This window comes from Quercus suber, unplaced genomic scaffold (genome assembly GCF_002906115.3).
Source record: "Quercus suber isolate HL8 unplaced genomic scaffold, Cork oak 2.0 scaffold_40, whole genome shotgun sequence".
NCBI lineage: Eukaryota > Viridiplantae > Streptophyta > Magnoliopsida > Fagales > Fagaceae > Quercus > Quercus suber.
The window spans coordinates 1,780,267-1,801,180 of record NW_027069505.1 but is presented as its reverse complement, the minus strand read 5'-3'; the positions used below and the strand labels follow the sequence as shown (position 1 = coordinate 1,801,180).

At 36.3% G+C, this 20,914-nt stretch overlaps 1 protein-coding gene across 1 annotated transcript; it reads right to left on the bottom strand.

Annotated features, from left to right (window-relative positions):
- Positions 1–13,746: 13,746 nt before the first annotated feature.
- On the bottom strand, positions 13,747–17,609 carry LOC112001978 (G-type lectin S-receptor-like serine/threonine-protein kinase CES101). The gene is made up of 5 exons (XM_065771219.1): positions 16,344–17,609; positions 16,123–16,154; positions 15,801–15,964; positions 15,399–15,609; positions 13,747–15,285 (listed from the first exon to the last, which is right to left on the bottom strand). The coding sequence occupies exons 1-5, from the start codon at positions 17,588–17,590 to the stop codon at positions 15,044–15,046; spliced, it is 1,896 nt and encodes a 631-aa protein (XP_065627291.1). The 5' UTR covers positions 17,591–17,609; the 3' UTR covers positions 13,747–15,043.
- Positions 17,610–20,914: the final 3,305 nt, after the last annotated feature.

Genomic DNA, 20,914 nt, shown 5'->3' with positions numbered 1-20,914 from the left:
TGTTGGAGTTTGGCAATGAGTATAACTTCATTTTTGAACTCCATCAGTCATTGTCTGGAATCTCATGAAAGTCTTTTTATGGATATTTCTTCTCCATCAACCAGTTTTCCCCGAAAGTATTTCTCATTAGTCATAAACTAATGTGATTTTAATTTATCTGTAAAAATTTGACCATGCCCTTAGGCTTCAGCTTATGGGCTAAATGGTGAGCAAGGTTCGGATTGGATAAATCTTATGATCAAATTATCCCATTCAAAAGACAAAAGAGGAGTGAAAGAGAAAGAAGTGTCAGGATTTTACCTTATAAACTGGTCCAAAACCACCCACTCCTAAGTTATTTTCTGTTGAGAACTTGTTTGTAGCAGCAGTAATGCTTTCAAAGCTGAAGATTTGCAAATCAGTGGAAGGCAATGCTCTACCCCCAAATTCTTGTACTAGTATCTTTTGTTTCATTTTTATCTTCCCTTATTAACATACACAAAAAAGTAGATCTTGAAATTTTCTTACTAATGGATCATTTCTAATTAACATAAGTTACAACCAGTAAAATATGTAGTAGGAGATTACCTTTGCTTTGTAATTTTCCATAATATAAAGAAGCACAACATGGCGATAACTGTTCCACCTACTGCAATAATCTGCCATATCCACCATTTGCTTGCTGCATTAACAAATAAATTTTATACAATCCTAATGGTGGCTAGTGCTAGTTTTTCATTCCCATTTCCTTTTTCTTTTCATAGGAATAATTGACTAAGAAGTTGACATCATAATCACGCATCATATGTTGTTATCTTTATATAAGCACGTAATGCATCAGCTAGATAAGTTTGTTTAACAAGTAAACTTATTTTGGATTCTAGTATTTATATCTCTCATGAACAATCTGAATGATTTCTTCTAACCCTTGTTCCTTTGCTCCAAATCTCACAGCCAGTGCCAATGTCATATGTAGAAGCATAGGAAACACAGGAACAATTGTTCATGCATTCAGATTTACAATCACAGAGAGCCAGGTTACTGTCGAACTTAAATCCATTAGTGGACATGGAACCATAATTGCCCTTGAATAAATCATGAGGGCTTCTGCACCCAGGAAGTTTCGGCTTTAAACATCCAAGTCCAACACTCAAAGAACGGTCGGAGGAAATACATAAAACATATGAATATGCAGTGGAATATCTGAAACCCAAAAGTGCATCCTGGTAATCTATTGTAAGCCTTGGAACCGTGATGAAATCCTTATTTACAGAATAACTGAATCATGTCTCATTCTCATTTGAAATGAAGCCAAAATTAAAATGCTTTTGGTTTAATATCCAGGAGAATAGCACTAGAATTACCTTGAACCGAACATAGTACCATAGACAGATCCCCACTGTATGAAATTTCAAGTTCCCATAATCATCAAAAGTATGAACTCTAGATTTGTCAACTATTGAGGAGGTTTGATTGGCAGACCACGATGGCTTTTCATTGTTTCTGTTGTACCATATCCCCAAGTAAGCTTTACCTGAAAGTTTGAAGAATCCTAGTCTAAAGTTTTTTATTTGCTGAAGTTACTACATCCCCATCTTTGAGCTCTTTTCCTTGGACCAATATGTCAGCTGGCTGAGAATAAGATGGCCTTGGCAAAAGTTGCAAATAGGAAAAATTGAGGGAAAAAAAAAAATTTGTGCTCTGCTTGCTGTGGATGACTAAATTTTTTTGTTCGAAATGAGTTAAACAAGTAAAATAGTTTCACAAATGTGAATTTGTATTGATGAATGTGTGATACAATTCTCTGTGATTACAAAAGAGTGATCTTCTGATTCGATCTCCTTGAAAGATTTGTTAATTGGAATTGTGGTAATGTGATTTTGATTCGAACACCAAATATACTTTAATTTGGCTGAAGAATGGATCGAAGATCTTTGAAACGGAATTACAACAAATCTCTAGCTATGAGTTTGTTAGAAATCCTTTGTTCTTCACATTCTTTGTGTTCTTCGTCTTCGAAGGTTTATGGTGGAAGTTCTTCGGGGCTTTAGAGGCTTGAATCCGTAGAGCTTTACGGATTTGTGGTTTGTTGAGGTTTCTGGAGGCTTTTGAGCTTGAGTCTAGTGAACTTTGAGATCTAGGAATATGATTTAGATGATTCCTCTTCGAATGTTCTTCGTATTTGAAGGTTTGTGGTGGAAATTCTTTGGGATTTTGGAGGCTTAGATCCATTAAACTTCACCAATTTGTGGTTTCTTGGAGTTTCTGGAGACTTTTGAACTTGATTCCAGTGACCTTTGAGATCTAGGAAGATGATTTGGATGATTTCTCTTCGAATGTTCTTTGTATTCAAAGTTGAAGTTCTTGAAGTTCCTAGAGGCTTTAGGGCTTGGTTCCAACAGAGCTTCTGGACTTCTGAACTTAAGATCTCTTCCCAGTCCTCTCCCAAGATGTCTTGGTGTGTTTGAATGCCTTAGGAAGGCTTCTATTTATAGGAGTTTAGGGGTGGGTAAGCGACACGTGGCAGAATTTGATTGGTGATACATGTCATAGCTTGATTGGTTTGCTTATGTCATCGCTTACACGCGCTGGATTACATATGTCATTGCTTACAAGTGCTGGACTGCTTATGTCATCGCTTACATGTGCTGATGTGTGATTGGTTTTTACATGCATTTTATGCCTCCATTTCAATGACACTCGACAAATTTCTGTTGGTTTTTTAGTAGTGATAGCAAAACCTAGCAGCAGTACATAGCACTTTGTAATTGGCTGTATTTTGTGGACTTGGTAGTATGATGTGTCAGCTTGTGATAGGTCGGGAATTTTCCCTTTCTACACTTGCCATTATCAAACAATCTTTGATTTGGTAAGGAAGACATCAGGATTTCAGAATGGTACATTTTATATTCAAGTAAAGTTATAGTAACTTGCTCTTACTTAATTGGTATAGGCATTGGGAGGGGTGCTACCTAACCTATATGTGATTACTGATTAGCTCAATGACTATCAGACGACTAATAGGGCCGTGTCCAGAGACTACAAACTTTGAGACAGGTAGGTCTGTGTCCTCAATGGAATTTAGCATATGAACACAATTTCTATATTAAAATTTAGATGTGTTGCAGAATTGGTGTCTGTAGTATACCTTATTGTATGCCTGCATCTGTCATGAAAATTTATATCTAAATTGTTAGTCTATCATTGAATTTGATGTGATTAATATAGTGACTTCATTTGATTTTTCCTAAGCGCTATTTGCTTAAATAAATTGAACAGTTTTAGACCCCTTAAAACAACCAGATTGGTTAGCCTAGTTAATTAGCCAAGTTGTTACTTAGTCAAATTATGCAATTCTAGGTTAAAACAATCTAACAATCATATTAAGAATATAAAGCAACGAAAAAATAAAAGACACAATGATATGATCACTCAAGAAACCATGCGGTAAAAATCTGGGAAGGATTTGACCTAGCTATCCTCAAGGTAAACCTGAATCTACTATGAAAGAATCAAAGTTCATACAAAAGGATTTACAAGCTCCCCGCTTGACTTTCTAATGCTACCCACCAGTAGAACTTACTGACACGATCATGTGTAAGCTCCGAATCCACGGACTCCTTCTTTCTTGGATTCTTAAATCAACTACAAGCACCCACGCTTGATATTCTTCAAATTTCAATGGTAGCAACCGAGTTGATCATCAAGATGTAGATAATATCTCTACCTTGAAAACCCTAAGTTTTGTGTAAAGGAAAGCTCCTCTAGATCTCACAAGAGATTTACACAAAACAGTAATGTATGAGCAACAATACAACTGGAGCAACTCTAAAAACGTGGCCAGGGTTTTTCTTTATATACCTAGGGTAAAAACAGAAAACCCAAAACGTTTAATGAGTTAGGGCTGAGTTGGAATATTCTGTAGAAAAACATTCTGCCCGAGATTCGATCGATCGAGCCTTTCCTTTGATCGATCGAGTCAGGCCAAAATGCACCAATACATTTGCAGCCACTTGATTCTAACTTTACATGAAAGACCCAACTTTGAGCAACTCTAAACAAGAATAAATAACTTGTTTTGATCATGGTTTGCCAACAATACAAATTAGAGTTCTAAATACATAAAATCCTAAATCTTTAGAACCTAACAAACTCTCCCTTTGACAATCCGTGACAAAACACAAACAATAAGCTCAAAGTTTACAATTAAAAAGCCCTTTACAAAAATAATTCTCATAAAAACTAAATTCAATCATAACTACTATCCATCAGTTGCAAGTGTAGATAGCAGCTCAATTGAATCAACCTGTATATTCCTAAAATACTCAACAAATGCATAAACGCATGTGTGACAGAAAATAGTATATAAACAGGTATAACATTCTTGTATTATTCACACAACACATAATAAAGACATATATCAATGAATAACTCATAGAATATAAATCAATAAACAGTGAATCCAAAGAAACAAGAATCAAATAAAAAATCATGTATATCAATCAATGTTACTCCTCTTAACATGAATATCCCAAAAAAAACAAAAATTATATACAAGGTGAAGCGCCTAAATACAATCTACTTCACAAAACAAAAAAAAAATCTCCCTAACTACAAAACTTCTCTCTAACTCTAACTCCTCTCTACAAACTTTACTCCCCCTTTTTGTGACGGAATGCCAAAGGGCAATCACAATCTATCATCAAAAGGAGGTGGTGAGGGTGAACAAAGACGCACTAGATCAGCTCATAAAGCTTGGATCTCGTCAAACAGGTCCACCAAAAGCTGATCATGAGTTGCCTGAACGGTCATGACAGTCTCCAAAGTACGACGGATATCAAAGTCATCCGATGGAGGTGGAGGAACAGCAACATCAGCAGTAGCATTAGGATCAGGAATATCCTCACCAGCAGAACCTGTAGAAGAAGAGGGAGGAGGTGCGGACCCAGAAGGCTCAGACCTAGGGTGTTTAGAGCCAGCTCGAAGGTGAGCAGCCCTCTGTCTAAGAAAAGACGCACCTATAGGAGCAATCACATGAACAGGCTCAGAGGAAGTGAAACCATGAAGATCAAGATAAAGTAAAATCCTATGAATGAAAATAGGATGAACAAGAGCATGAGTAGAAGATGAACTCCTATAAACTTCGTTCAAAGAACGAAGAAACAAATGGGGAAAACTGATAGGAGCATCAGTGACAAGAGCGTACAAAAATACACACCGCTCGAGAGGAATGGTGTGAAGATGAGAAATGGGCTAGATAGAGTGACAGGCTATCCTAAAGAAGAGATAGTGTAACTCAGAAAGCTCAGCAGTGGTGATCTTAGGATCAGAACCCCACTGGATAGATGACCCAGTGATATAAGACATGACATCACTCAACAAGGGAGACTCATCATATGGGTAGACAGGGTGCTGTACCAAAGGTACCCCTAGAGCATCAGCCATTACCTTAGGAGTAATGGTGTATTCTACGCCTCGTATCCAACTTTTAATCAAAGTGTTGGAATCATAGATGTGAATAGAGATGTTTGAAAAGAACTCTCTAATCAAGGTAGCAGGTGAAGGAGGATCAGAAATATCCACCAAGGGTAACCAGCCCTTACGCTCAAGGTTTGCCCTAATGGCAGGATCAAGCTCATCTAAGATGACAGAACGCTCAGACCATATCTTCCTCTTAAGGTTCAGCTTATCAAAAATCTCTTGGTTTTTCTCACTAGGAAATCTCTCTCGATCAAAGGGAGGAAGGGAAGGAGTAGATGAGGTGACAGACCTACGAGCCCTAGTTTTCCTAGGCATGATGCTAAGGAAGGACAAAGACACAAGAGAAAAACAACAGAACAAAAGAAGCAAAAACGAAGGGCAGACTGCAAGTCAGCACAAAAAAATATAGAGCAAAAATCTATATGATGCATGAACAGTTAAAATGACATGATGCATGTACTAATGCAGTAAACAAAGTTCAATTTTAAGTTCAATTGCACAAAATTGGCTCGAGCATGGAGTTTCTAACAAAAAACCCCAAAAATTTGAAAACAACTTGAAAAATTTTGAAGCACATGGATGAATTAAGTATTACAAAACATAACACAAAGATTATAATGCCTAATTACATCCAATCAACAAGACAATTTCATCAATTTCAACCTAATTGAACAAAATCTCCAATTTGGAACTAAACATAAACCCTAGAAATTTCAATTTCTCACAAAACCCAAAATTGATCAAATCAAACTATCACAATCAAGTTTATAACATGTCCCCATAAAAACCCATTGATTAATTGCACAGAATTGGGCATGAAACATCAAAAATCCCAATTTAAGAGAGGTCCGAAAATTGTAGAGAAAATGCATGAAAAATGCAAATAAACTCAAAAATGAGGGGCAAAAGAGGCTAACCGGCTTGAGGAAAGAGAAACTTTGCAAAAAATTTGGAGGAAAACGACAAAAAATTCGCTGTAGATCCTTGCCTTGTCGGAGAGAGAAAAGAAGTTTGAAAAAAACTTTTGAAAAGTGAAGGGAATCAGTCAAAGAACACTATTTGAAAAAGCTGATTCACGACTTTCGATTGATCGAAAATTACTTTCAATTGATTGAGTCACTCCGAAATTTTTAAAAGGAATTTAAAATTTTCGATCGATCGAAAAACAGAGTGTATCGATCGAAACAGGTAACGGATCACAGTATTTTGGAAAAAAAAATGCCAGTTTTGAAAACCTCAAACCAATTTTTGAAAAAGAACTCCTCAAAGTATTGAAATCAATGAAACACAATGCATAAGTATGAGATGAAATGAAATGATTTTTCAAAAACCCAAATTTGTAATCTCAGTTTCTCCAAAGAAAGTTTCAGCCAGTTCATCCTTAATTTTTCAAGCAAAATTATGTTTTGCGTAATTCTCAAGATATTTCCAAACTTGGTTGGTCAGACCAAAAACACACACAATAACATGTACATTGTTTAGCAAAGAGTAACTCGTGTAGTGTGTGCAAACTAGCAAAAACTTGAGATACATGTGAGGTGATATGCGAATAGAAATCAATAACAAAGTCTACAAAATCCATCACATAGAATTTAAAAGAGACTATCACCTAAAGAGTTACATCATATAACTCCCACATCTCCTAGAACATAAGTTTACAATCATGTAAGTTTCTTATATTTAGCCTCTTAATTATGTGAATTGGCATCAAGCCTAATAGTACACACCAAATTTTAAGCATTAAGCAATTAAACCGAGGCTACACCTTATATTCTTTTTGTGCATGTGCTACACTTTCTCGAGCACAAAATCTTATGATATTCACTAAGGTATTCATGATTGGCTAGTGAACAGTGGTGAGATGGTTATTTATGCCTTTATCAAAAGGACCAAGTCCGACAGTCAAACAATATGTGACTTCAAGATTAAGACAAAGTGATAAATACCATAAACATCTTTCTCACACAACATGCACTACAAAGCTTCAACTAATCAAGGTGCAATAAATAAGCTCATCAATGCTAAACAAGGTACATAAGACATGTTATGTGAAAATAAATTGACCAACCTTGTTTTCAAAAACCAAGAAAAAAATGTCAAACATATTTTTGCTTTCTCCTTTTCTCCATTTTTTTTAAATTATTAAAAAAAAAAAAAACAAATTCTAGAATGAAATGCATGAATGTAATGCAATGCAAGTCCTAGAAAAAAACACCAAAGAACAATGGTCACAGAGGAATGGCAATAAAGCACAAGGACCAAGAAAGCCACAAGAGACTAAGGACACCGAAGCACACCAATCACTTGACGAAGTGTCTCAAACTTACTTCCATCAAGCGGTTTGGTAAAGATGTCAGCATTTTGACGATCAGTAGGAATATACTCAAGAACAACAATTTTCTTTTCAACCAAGTCCCTAATGAAGTGATATCTAAGTTCAATGTGTTAGGTCTTAGAGTGCTGAACATGATTTTTAGATATATTTATAGCACTGGAATTATCACAATAGACAACCATGGTGCCTTGAGGAATCCCATAATCACTCAACAACTTTTTCATCCAAAGAAGCTGAGAACAACAACTCCCAGCAGCAATATATTCAGCCTCAGCAGTGGATAAAGAAACAGAAGTTTGCTTCTTACTCATCCAAGCCACAAGATTGGCTCCTACATAAAAACACCCCCCAGTGGTGCTTTTTCTGTCATCAGCATTCCCAGCCCAATCAGAATAAGAAAACCCAGCAAGAAAAAAATTAGACTCCTTGCTATAAAGTAATCCATAGTCACATGTTCCACTAACATATTTTCTAATTCTTTTAACAACATTTAAATGAGAAACCTTAGGGTTAGACTGAAATCTAGAGCAAACACCAACACTGAAAGATATATCAGGCCTACTAGCAGTCAAATACAAAAAACATCCAATCATGCTTCTATACAAAGTAACATTAGCAGACTTACCTGATGGATCAATTGTTAATTTTGCATTAGCAGCCATCGGTGTTCTAGCATGAGTAGCCTTGTCCAGTCCAAATCTTTTCACCAGATTTCTTGCATACTTAGCTTGATTTATGTAGATTCCTAACTCTGTTTACTTTACCTGTAATCCCAAAAAATAAGTTAGTTCACCAACCATGCTCATTTCAAACATTGCCTTCATTTCATCTGCAAAAGAATGAGCAAGAGAATCATTAGTAGCACCAAATACAATGTCGTCTACATAAATTTGAGCTACAACAAAACCAGTCTTATCCTTTCTTATGAAGAGAATTGTATCTGCAGATCCCCTTTTGAACCATGCTTAGTGAGATATGCAGTCAATCTGTCATACCAAGCCCTAGGAGCTTGTTTCAACCCATAGAGAGCTCTCTTCAATTTGTAGACATCATCTGGTCTGTGAGGATCAACAAAGCCTTTAGGTTGCTCAACATATACTTCTTCTTGTAGCATCCCATTCAAGAAAGCACTCTTGACATCCATTTGATACAGCTTGAAGTTTAGGTGACTTGCTATGGCCAACAGTATCCGGATGGATTCTAACCTAGCCACTGGTGCAAAAGTCTCATCAAAATCAATTCCTTCCACTTGTGTGTACCCTTGCGCAACAAGTCTTGATTTGTTTCTGATCACAGTGCCATGTTCATCTGACTTGTTCTTAAAGATCCACTTAGTTCCAATCACATTTACACTATTCGGTCTAAGAACTAGTTCCCACACATAATTCCGAAAAAATTGATGAAGTTCTTCATGCATGGAATTTACCCAATCAGCATCTTGTAGTGCTTCATCCACCTTCTTCGGTTCAAATTAGGACAGATAGCATGAGTGAGTAATCACATTCAAAGCTTTTGATTTCAATCTCATGTTATCATTCAGACTACCCAATATATTTGTGGATGGATGATTAAGTTTCATTCTAGAGGATGAACCTTTTACTAAAGATGTGGAGGTACCTTTCTATTCAGATGGAGGACTGAGCTCACTTTGAACCTGTTGAGTTTCACGAACCAGAGTGGATGGTTCTGAATTTGATGGTACTGAAACTGTATCATTTAACACCAACAACTCTTCCTCACTATGTTTCCCAACATACTCAGCAGGAAGGGAATCATCAACTTCTAAAGACTTATCATGAGCAAGAGCAGTGCTTTCTGTAGGTGCTTTTGAACACACTTCATTATTTATCACAACATTTGAAGATTTCATGACTGTTTTGGTTCTCAGATTGTACACTCTATACGCTCTACTAGTGGAAGAGCACCCTAGAAAATATCTTTTGTCACTTTTTGCATCAAACTTTTCAAGGTTCTCTCTATCACGTAGAATGTAGCAGTCACTGCCAAATATTCTGAAATATTTGACAACAGGCTTCTTCCCTCTCCAGAGTTCATAGGGAGTTTTCTTGGAATCAGGTCTGAAATACACACGATTGATGGTATGACAAACAGTGTTGACAGCTTCTCCCCGGAAAGATTTTGGCAACTTTTTATTGTGTAACATAACTCGTGCCATCTCCTGTACAACCCTGTTTTTCCTTTCCACAATCCCATTTTGTTGCGGTGTCTTGGGTGAAGAAAACTCTTGATGAGTGCCTTGATCATTGCAGAAAGTAGCCCGCTTGGTATTCTCAAATTCTCTTCCATGATCACTTCTTATTCTGGCTATCACAGTATCTTTCTCAACTTGCAATTTCTTGCACAGATGTATCATCTTCTTAGGAGCCTCAGCTTTATCTTTCAAAAGCACAATCCAAGTATATCTAGTAAAATCATCTACAACAACTAGAATATACTTCTTTCCACCAAAACTCTGAACTCTGGCAGGACCCATGAGATCAATGTGTAGTAACTCTAGAGGTCTTGAAGTTTGAACACTAGTCACAGACGGATGCTTGGATTTCACTTGTTTACCTATTTGACATGGTCCACAAATGCACTTCTCTATCTTCTCAAACTTAGGTAAACCAATAACTGCCTCACATTTGGAAATCTTCTCTAACTGCTTATGACTGGCATGTCCCAATCGTTGATGCCACAAATCAACTTGATCAATTTTAGCACTAAAGCACTTGTTGTTCACACTTGGTGTTATACCATAACAGTTGTCAACAGTCCTTACACCAACACACATACAGTCACCTCCTCCATCAAGTATCTCACATTCGTACTTGGTGAAAAGAACATTTAATCCGTTGTCGCAAATCTGGCTTATGCTGAGTAAATTTTCCTTCAGTCCATCAACATACCAAACATCTTCAAATACTGGCAATCCTAGAATATCCACAGTTCCAATACCTCTAATCACAAATTTGCTCCCATCTCCAAAAATGACTGTTCCAATCTTTCCTTCAAAGAGAGTTTTGAATAAATTTTTGTTTCCTGTCATATGCCTGGAACAACCACTATCCAAATACCAAAGACAAGAATCACGTGCCTTTAAGGCGGTTAAAGCAGTATAGCATAAATAATTCTTATCACAAGTGATTATGCCAAAATACTCAAGGAAAGATTTAATAGAAACAACAAGAGGCAAAGACAACAAGTAGACAAGTTGATATATAAGCAAAATAATTTTCCAAAAATCCATAACAACAGTGATCAAGGATCAGCTTAGAGATCAATAAATCTCTAATAAGAGAGCAACCTGCTCTGATACCACTTGAACAGTTTTAGACCCCTTAAAACAACCAGATTGGTTAGCCTAATTAATTAGCGAAGTTGTTACTTAGTCAAATTATGCAATTCTAGGTTAAAACAATCTAACAATCATATCAAGAATATAAAGCAGCGGAAAAATAAAAGACACAATAATATGATCACCCAGGAAACCACATGGTAAAAACCTAGGGAGGATTTGACCTAGCGATCCTCAAGGTAAACCTGAATCCACTATGAAAGAATCGAAGTTCATACAAAAGGACTTACAAACTCCCCGCTTGACTTCCTAATGCTACCCACCAGTAGAACTTACTGACACGATCACATGCAAGCTCCAAATCCACGGACTCCTTCTTTCTTGGATTCTCTAATCAGCTACATGCACCCACGCTTGATATTCTTTAAGCTTCAATGGTAGCAACCGAGTTGATCATCAAGATGTAGATAATATCTCTACCTTGAAAACCCTAAGTTTTGTGTAAAGGAAAGCTCCTCTAGATCTCACAAGAGATTTACACAAAACAGCAATGTATGAGCAACAATACAACTGGAGCAACTCTAAAAACATGGCTAGGGTTTTTCTTTATATACCTAGGCTAAAAACAGAAGACCCAAAACGTTTAATGAGTTAGGGCTGAGCTGGAATATTCTGCAGAAAAACATTTTGCCCGAAATTCGATCGATCGAGCCTTTCCTTCAATCGATCGAGCCAGGCCGAAATGCACCAATGCATCTGCAGCCACTCGATTCCAACTTTACATGAAAGACCCAACTTTGAGCAAGTTTAAACAAGACTAAATAACCTGTTTTGATCATGGTTTGCCAACAATACAAATTAGAGTTCTAAATACATAAAATCCTAAATCTTTAGAACCTAACATAAATGAATCATACAATTCTGGTTTTGATCCCTAATTCAAATGCAGCTTCTACAATTCGTCATTACTAACTTAGATTGTACAATGTTGAATACAAAATCATTTAAAATTTTATGCTAATAGGCTGAAAAAAATGCATACTAAAATTATTTCCCCATGACAAGCAGATTTTGTTCATGGCAGGCTTATACAAGAAATCAGAATTAATGTCCATGAACGAATTCATTCAATGGAAAATGCAAAAGAAAAAGAAATGTACGGGGGCTTACATTGCTCTCTAAATTGATATGAAGAGGGCATTTGATAAAACGGAATGGAGCTTTCTAGGTGTTGTTCTAAAATGTTTAGGTTTTTCTGCTAAATAAATTGGTTGGATAAACCAGTACATCAGTATTACTTTTACCACTTTCACTGTCCTTCTTAATGGTGGTGCTTAAGGCTTTTTTTCTGCTAAATAAGTAGGTTGGATAAACCAGTACATCAGTATCACCACTCTTACTATCCTTCTTAATAGACAGGCTCGATGAACCATATGAAGCAGTGTATAAAGAGAATATTTCTTCTTATGCTAGGCATTGGAGGACAGGGCAGAGGAAGCTATGTTGTATCAAAACTCATATGAAAGGAAAAGGAGTTCCATCCTTGCAACCTTTCAATCCTTTGCTTGGTTGTTCCTAGAGGAGCAGATAAATTGTGCTGAATTTTGATTCTTCAGTCAGCTGGCTGTGGATGTTGTCAAGCTTGATAAATAGTGTTGAATTTTGATTCATTCCAAGAAGAAAAAAAATTACAACTTGATTAAAGTCAGATGGCTGCGGTTTCAATTTTTGGCATATCACTTGAAAATAAATTGTGTTTACATGGAACTATAGGAAAATTTATCTATGAAAGAGTGTGGAGTGAAACCATCTGGCTCCCAAAGTCAAAGTCAGTCAATGTACTCCGTTGGAATAAAGAGTTTTTTTGAGACTTTCAAAGAAAGTAAAAAGAAAAATATCTTTGTTATCTATCAATGGAAACCTGAAAATGGCCAGACTCAATCTATGCAATCAATCGCTCGCAATCAAAATCGATTAACTGTTTTGAAGTCTAGTGTTAGGTAAAATCTTTATCACTTGAGATAAGGGGCAAAAAAAAAAAAAAAATCTGCCAGCTTCGTTTACAATTGACTTAGGCACATAAACTCTGCTAGGTTTATGAATGGTCCCACTTTAAAAAAGATACCCAACTACTTTTATAGGTGCAAATGACCTAGCTATAGCCTATAGCTCAGACGACACCTCCTTTGCATAAAAATAAAATTAGTGGCAACTCCATACACAAACATACACAACACACTCAGAGGACTTCAAGACCCTAGGTTAAAAAAAGGGGATTCTCACATAGATCAATGAGAGTTACAAGTCCTTATTTATACTATAATAAGAGCATTAGCATCAGTATGTGTAGTGTCTTGCAAAATAGAAAAAATTGCTCATTTTACACATTTTGAGCCAAAAAAACCTATGTCAGTGGGTGTAAAATTGTGCATTTATGCACAATTGCTACAATAACAGTGCATAGCTCTTCTATCTATTATTTTATGTTTTTTCTCTCTCCTCTCCCTTTCCTTGTCAGACTTTCTCTCACCCACTCTTCAATGCCAAGAAGAAGAAGAAGCCAACCATCACAACTAACCAACCACCACCACCACCACCACCACAACCAACCCATTACAACATCAATTTGATCCAAACACAATCAACCCAAAATTAATGAAAATCATCAAAAACCCAACTTAAAATCAACTCAAAAAAAAACACAACAGAAATTCCATTTGGCAAAATAAAAATCAACCCAAATCCCAAGCTTGCCGCCACCATGAGAGAGAGAGTGTGAGTGTATTGAGCCATGGAAGCTTGGTAGAGAGATTTTTTTTTTTTTTTAGATTTGAAGAGAGCACTGATTTGATAGAGAAAGAAAGGGGGAGAAAGAGAAAGAATTTTTTTTTTTTTAGAAATGAAAAAGAAGAAGAAGAAGAAGAAAGAAAGAAAGAACAACAAAAGAAAAAGAAAAAGAAGAAGAAAGAAAGAAGATGCTGAAGAAGAAAAACGTAGAAGAAGAAAGAAGGAGAAGAAGAAAGAAGCAAGTAGAAAGAAGAATGAGAAAAAGAAAGAGAGAGAGTGTTTAAGAGAAGTGAGGTAAGGTGGTGGGACCATGTATGGGTAAGGGAAATAAAAAAAAATGTAAAAAAGTATTATTTTAATAAAAGAGAATGTATTATAGATAATCTGATGCGGGTGTTTTTGCAAATTGATTGTGTAAAATAGAAAAAATAGGTTTTTATTGTAAAATAGAAGGAAACTTTTGCACATACTGATGCTAATGCTCTAACCTTAGTGAACATATATTTATAAAAAAACTAGTGCATTTATCTAGGATCCAACCCTGAAATTGTTACATTATTTATGGAAAAGTTATTCATCTTCCTTTTGGGTACCTTTGCCTCTTCTACAGCTGTTTTCAGGTAATATGCTGGTTGTTTTGGCGCAGGTAGTTGGAAAATTTCATTTAAAAGCATGGAAATAACATCTTGCATGGTGGGTTTGTCTGTTGCGTGGGCTTGTACACACAAGAGACCAACATGAAGGCATCTCAATGCTTCACTTGCAGGGCATGATTCATTTAATGTTGTGTCAGTTAGCTCTAAATCTCTCCCTTCATTCCACATTTTCCATGTCTGATTCAGTTAGACAGTAATTATGTAGCAAGGTTAGATTTCAAATAAAATTTACAAAAGTTTATTAATTTAGATTGCTTAAATATCCTATAAGGTTGAGTGGGTGATCTGAATGATATAGGCTGTTATTCTTCTTGCCGCTCAAAATTTCTAATAGTAGGACTCCAAAACTAAATACATCAACTTTTGTCGAGATCGACAATACCTTGCATAGCATACTCTGGATGCATATAGCCGCTAAATTATCAAATCAAAGAAGGGTTTAGTGTTTAAAAAAATATTTAAACTCATATGCAGCTAAACTTAATAGCATAAGGTTGAAATGAATACTTACCATGTTCTAGCAAGCCTATTTGTCCTTTGTTTTGATTCTTTTAAGCCAAATAATCTAGCCAAGCCAAAATCATATATTTTTGGATTCATCTCAACATCAAGTAAATTGTTGCTTGCTTTTAAGTCCGGGTGAATTTCTTTAAATCTTGAATATTTATGGAGATAAACAAGGCCCTGAGAAATGCCTTCAATGATGCCCATACATTTCTTCCAATTTAATAATCTCTTTTGAGTAGAATCTGTATCAAAAGAATAAAGCAATAAGTAATAACAAGCAATCGATAACCAATGACCTTATAAAAATGATAATAGCAATAATCACTTATGCAATTATGCAAAACTCGGAGCATACCAAAAAGGAAGAAATCTAAGCTTTGGTTGGCCATGTATTCATAGATTAATACATTTTCCTCTTCTTCAACGCAAAATCCTAAAAGCCTCACGAGATTAGCGTGCTGAAGTTTGGCAATAAGTATAACTTCATTTTTGAACTCCATCAGTCCATGTCTAGAATGTCTTGAAAGTCTTTTTACAACTATTTCTTGCCCATCGACCAGTTTTCCCTGAAAGTATTTCTCATTAGTCATAAACTAATGTGATTGCAATTTATCAATCAAAATCTTACCAAGCACTTGGGGTTCAACTCATAGGCTAAATAGTGAGCAGGTTTTGGAGAAAATAGATCTCATGTTCAAATTATCCCAAAGAAAAAGAACAAAAAGGAAAGAACCAGAAAGAAGGGTCATGATTTTACCTTATAAACTGGTCCAAAACCACCCTCTCCTAATTTATTTTCAGTTGAGAAATTTTTTGTAGCAGCTGTAAAGCTTTCAAAGCTAAAGATTTGCATATCAGTGCAAGGCATTGCATGACCTTCGAATTCTTGTACCAGAATATTTTGTTTCATCCTTTTCTTCCCTAATTACAATACACGGAAAGTAGAGCTTGAAATATTTTAACGGATTGAGCATTAGTAATTAACATTCCTTCAAATATATAGTAAGAAATTACCTTTTTGCTTTGTATATTTTCCATATTATAAAGATGCACAACTGGGTGATGACTGTTCCACTTACTGCAACGATTAGCCATATCCACCTTTTGTCTGCTGCATTGATAAATATTTTTTATACCAGTGCTGGTTTTTCTATTCCCTTTTCCTTTTTCTTATCACAATACTAATTGTCTTAATTGTTTTAGCTTTGACCTAGACATGTATCTTAAGCAAGCAGATCCCCCCCAAAAAAAAAAAGAAAAAAAAAAGAGAGAGATTATCAATCCTAGACATCAAAGCCACGCATCATATGCTGTTGTCTTCATATAAGCATCTAATGCATCAGTTAGGTACATCTGTTTAACAAGTAGACTTACCTTTGGATACATGGATGCATATCTCTTGTGAGCCTCTTTCTGGATTGGTTCTAAAACTTGCCCTGTGCTCTGAATCTCGCCACTGCAATTGTTATATGCAGTAGAAAAGTGACCAAATGAATAATTGTTCAAGCATTCAGCCTGATAATGATAGAAATTCAGGTTATCACTGTTGTTGGACTTGAATCCATCTGTGGAAATGGAACCATAATTGCCCTTGACTGCATCATAAAGGCTCCTGCATCCAGAAAGTTTCTGCTTCACACATCCAAGCCCAACACTCAAAGAAGGGTCAGAAGAAATACATAAAACTTCTGAATATACTGTGGAATATCTGAAACCCAAAAGTGCACCCCCATAATCTATTGAAAACCTTGGAACCATGCTGAAATCCTTATTTACAGAATAACTGAAGTGTGTTACATTCTCATTTGAAATGAATCCAAAATTTAAATGCTTGTTCAACAAGCCATACGATATCGAGCTGGAATGGCCGTTGTTCAAAGGCCCAGTACTGGAGTGGATGTTACCTCGCCACAAGATGATTAATTGGGTTGTATTTTTAGGGTCCATGTTAAGGGTGAAGGATCCTATGTCAGGCACATCTCCAGTTCTATTGTTTACCCCAAGTTTCAATCCTGGTAGAAGTGTGTCAGTGGTGTTGTCAAAGCTTTGCCTCATATTCCACTTTGTAGATCTATCTGAATTCATAATTTGGTGCAGCCTGAAATTGCCAGTATCCAGTAGAATAGCACTAGAATTACTTGCTCCTTGAACCGAACATAGTACCAAAGACTGATCCCCACTGTATGAAATTTTCAAGTTCCCATAATCGTCAATAGTAAGAACGCTAGATTTGTCAGCTATTGGGGTTCTTCGATTGGCATACGATGATGGCTTCTCATTGTTTCTGTTGTACCATATCCCTAAGTAAGCTTTACCTGAAAGTTTGAAGAATCCCAATCTAAAATTTTCATTAGCTGAAGCTAGTTCATCCCCATCTTTTAGCTCTTTTCCTTGGACAAAATTTTCAGCTGGCTGAGAATAAGATGGCCCTGGAAAAAGTAGAAAATAGGAAAAAATGAGGAAAACAATTCGTGCTTTGCTAGCCATTATCAAACAGCTTTTGATCTGGTATGGAAGGGGATAGAATTTAAGAATGGTACATTTCATGCTCAATTGGCATAGGCATCAGGAGAAGTGCTGCCTAACTAATTTGTGATTAATGATTAGCCCAGCAACTAAGAAATGGGTAGGTCTGTGTTCATTGACTACATATTTTGAGACTGGTAGGTCAGTGTCCTCATTGGAATTTAGCATATGAACACAATTTATATATAAAAATTTAGTTACGTTGTAGAATTGATGTGTGTAGTGTTCCTAAATTTACGGATATTCTACCACCTCAATTCTTAAAGTTTAACTTTCCAACTGATACGTATCTTCTTGTATGCCTGCACTATTTTATAAACATTATTGGACTATCATGAAATATTTTATAAAAGTCATTGGTCTATCATTGAATCTGATGTGATTAATATAGCAACTTCAATTTATTTTTCCAAATGGTCATATGCTTAAATAAATGAATCATACAATTCTGGTTTTGATCCCTAAGTCAAATGCAGCTTCAAAAATTATCATTACCGACTTAGCCTGTACAAAGTTGATAACAAAATCATTTAAAAAAAATTATAGCTAATGGGCTGAAACAAATTCATCCTAAAACTTATTTCCCCATAACAAGCAGGATTTGTTCATGGCATGAGTATAAAAGAAAATAGCATTATTGTTCAAGAACTCATTCACTCAATGAAACAAAAAAGTATTACGGGCTAGATTGCTTTCAAAATTAATATGAAGAAAGCATTTGATAAAATGGAATGGATCTTCCAGGTGAAGTTCTAAAATTTTTGGTCTTTCTCCTAACTAAGTTGGTTGGGTAAACCAGTACATCAGTATTACTATTACCACTTTCACTATCCTTCTTAATGGAGGTTCTTAAGCTTAAGGCTTGCTTTTTTTTCTTTTTCTTTTTTTTTTTTTTTTTTTTTTAAATAAGTTGGTTGGATAAACTAGAACATCAGTTTTACCACTTTCACTATCCTTCTTAATAGGCAGGCTCGATGAACCTTTGATAGGTAGTAAATAAAGAGAATATTTCTTCCTATGCTAGCCATGGAGGACAGGGCAGACGAAGCTTTGTTGTATCAAAACACATATCAAAGCAAAGGAAAAGGAGTTCCATCAAGCTTGTAACCTTACAGTCCTTTGCTTGGTTTTTCCTAGAGGAGCAGATAAATTGTGCTGAATTTTGATTCTTCAGTCAGCTGGCTGTGGGGCCATTGGCCGTGGGTGTTGTCAAGCTTAATAAAATTGTGTCGAATTTTGATTCTTTCTTAAGAGGAAGAAAAAAAAGATAAAAATAAAACTTGATTAAGTCAGATGGCTGTGGTTCAAATTGTGGGCATGTCACTTGAAAATAAATTGTGCTAGGAAATACTTATGACTTATCTATGAAATGCACCTGGCTCCCAAAGTTAATGTCAATGTAAATCAATCAAATTGTGCCTGTAAATCAATCGCTCACTATAAAAAAAATCAATCAAACGCTTTGAAGTCTAGTGGTAAGGATCTTCCTCACTTGAAACAATGGGCAACCAAAAAATAAAAACCGCCGGCGTTGTTTACAATTGACAAAGGCACATAGACTTTGTTGGCTTTATGAATTTTCCGTCATTCGAAAAAGATATCCAACTGCTTCCATAGGTGCAAATGATGTAGCTATAGCTCAGATGACACATTCTTTCCATACGTAATAAAATGAAAGGCACAGGCTTCAGGTCGTAAAGCAACGTATGGGTTAAAAGTTAAAACTACAAATATAGTAAGAGCTTTTATATAGAGCTCTTTATGAAATGTCAGCTGCCACACCAAAGGATGCATCAGCTGCCACACCAGGGGACACACCAGCTGCCACACCAATGCAGCACAGTATGCCTCCCAATGCAGGTGCCAATGCATCAGGTGCCATAATTAGTGCAGCAAAGATCAATAGAAGTCCAGCCCGTAGTTTCTCAGAATTGAAGAATATGAAGTCTTGTTGCTCACCTAAACGGCAGTGTGGTTTACTTAATTTACTTGATTAATGTATATAAACGGCATGTAGTTTTTCATTACTTCTTAGTCAGTTAGTTTGTTAGCTTAAGTCAGACACGTGAGCAATTCTGTTATAACTGTTGCGGCATGTTCACACGTGTATGACAGTTAGTTAAGTTAGTATATATATGTGATTGTACAGTTACGAAATCAATTTGAATGAGAATAGTTTTTTCACCCAAATTTCATATGGTATCAGAGCAATTTCGAAAGCATTTCTAATTTTCTTAGGCTTTCTTAGATCAATTTGGGAACTCTCTGCTATTCTCACTCATCTTCTTTGAGTTTTCTTTCAACTCTCTGTTCTTGTTTTTCCATATCAGAGAGCTTTGTTAACATCATTGCATTCTTTGATTCTTCGATTCACCATTACTGTACTCTACAAGCTTCCCAAACCTTCAATGGCAGAAGCAGCAACAGCCAATACCTCCACTACTTCGTCTCCTTCACAAGACTTGTATAATCTTAGCAATCCTCTGTTCTTGCACCCTGGAGAAAATCCAGGAGCACTACTTACTTCTCAGCCACTGATTGGAGGAGAAAACTATGCAGCTTGGGCGAGATCAGTGAGAAAGTCCTTGATTGGCAAAAATAAGCTAGGTTTTATTGATGGATCTTTGACCATCACCTCGCCATTGGTGAATTCTCCAGAGGCTGCTCAAGCATGGATTCGTGCTGATAATGTAGTGGGAACCTGGCTTATCAATTCTGTATCACCAAAACTCCAGGGAAGCATTATCTACAGGGACACTGCTTTGGAGATTTGGGCTGACCTTCGTGACACTTTCAGTCAAGGAAATGGAACCAAGATCTTCAATATCCAAAAGCAAATCGCTGAGATTCATCAGGGAGAGCAATCTCTCACTGATTACTTCACTCAGCTCAAGATTTTGTGGGACCAATTGCAGAATCTGAGTCCATTTCCCCAGTGTACCTGTGGTCAGTGCGTATGTGGAATTAACCAAAGGTTAAAGAACCTTCAAGCCAAGGAATCCACCATGAAATTTCTTATGGGAGTGAACGATGCCTTCTCTCAAGTAAGGTCTCAAATCCTATTAATGGATCCCTTACCTTCTGTCAACAAGGCACATTCTTTGTTCATCCAAGAGGAAATGCAGAGATCAGTGCATAATGTTGTTAGAGTAGAGTCCACTGCTCTAGCAACCAAGAACTCAGGAACCAACTTCAAAGGCAAAGATAGGCCTTTGTGCACTCACTGTGGAAAGCTAGGCCATACTGTTGACAAATGTTATAAGTTGCACGGCTTCCCACCAGGATTCAAGTTCAAGAACAGTAGAAATGCTACTGCTCATCAAGTTTCAACGAATCTTGAACAAA

Bases quoted from the DNA above. Each gene is read 5' to 3' on its own strand.
- LOC112001978 (XM_065771219.1), bottom strand. From the start codon at position 17,590: ATGAAATGTACCATTCTTAAATTCTATCCCCTTCCATACCAGATCAAA. The intron at 16,155-16,343 runs GTGGCTTTGATG...TTATCAATGCAG, and splicing joins AAGACAACAGCATATGATGC to CAGACAAAAGGTGGATATGG. The intron at 15,610-15,800 runs GTAAAATCATGA...AAATACTTTCAG, and splicing joins GTTTTGGACCAGTTTATAAG to GGAAAACTGGTCGATGGGCA.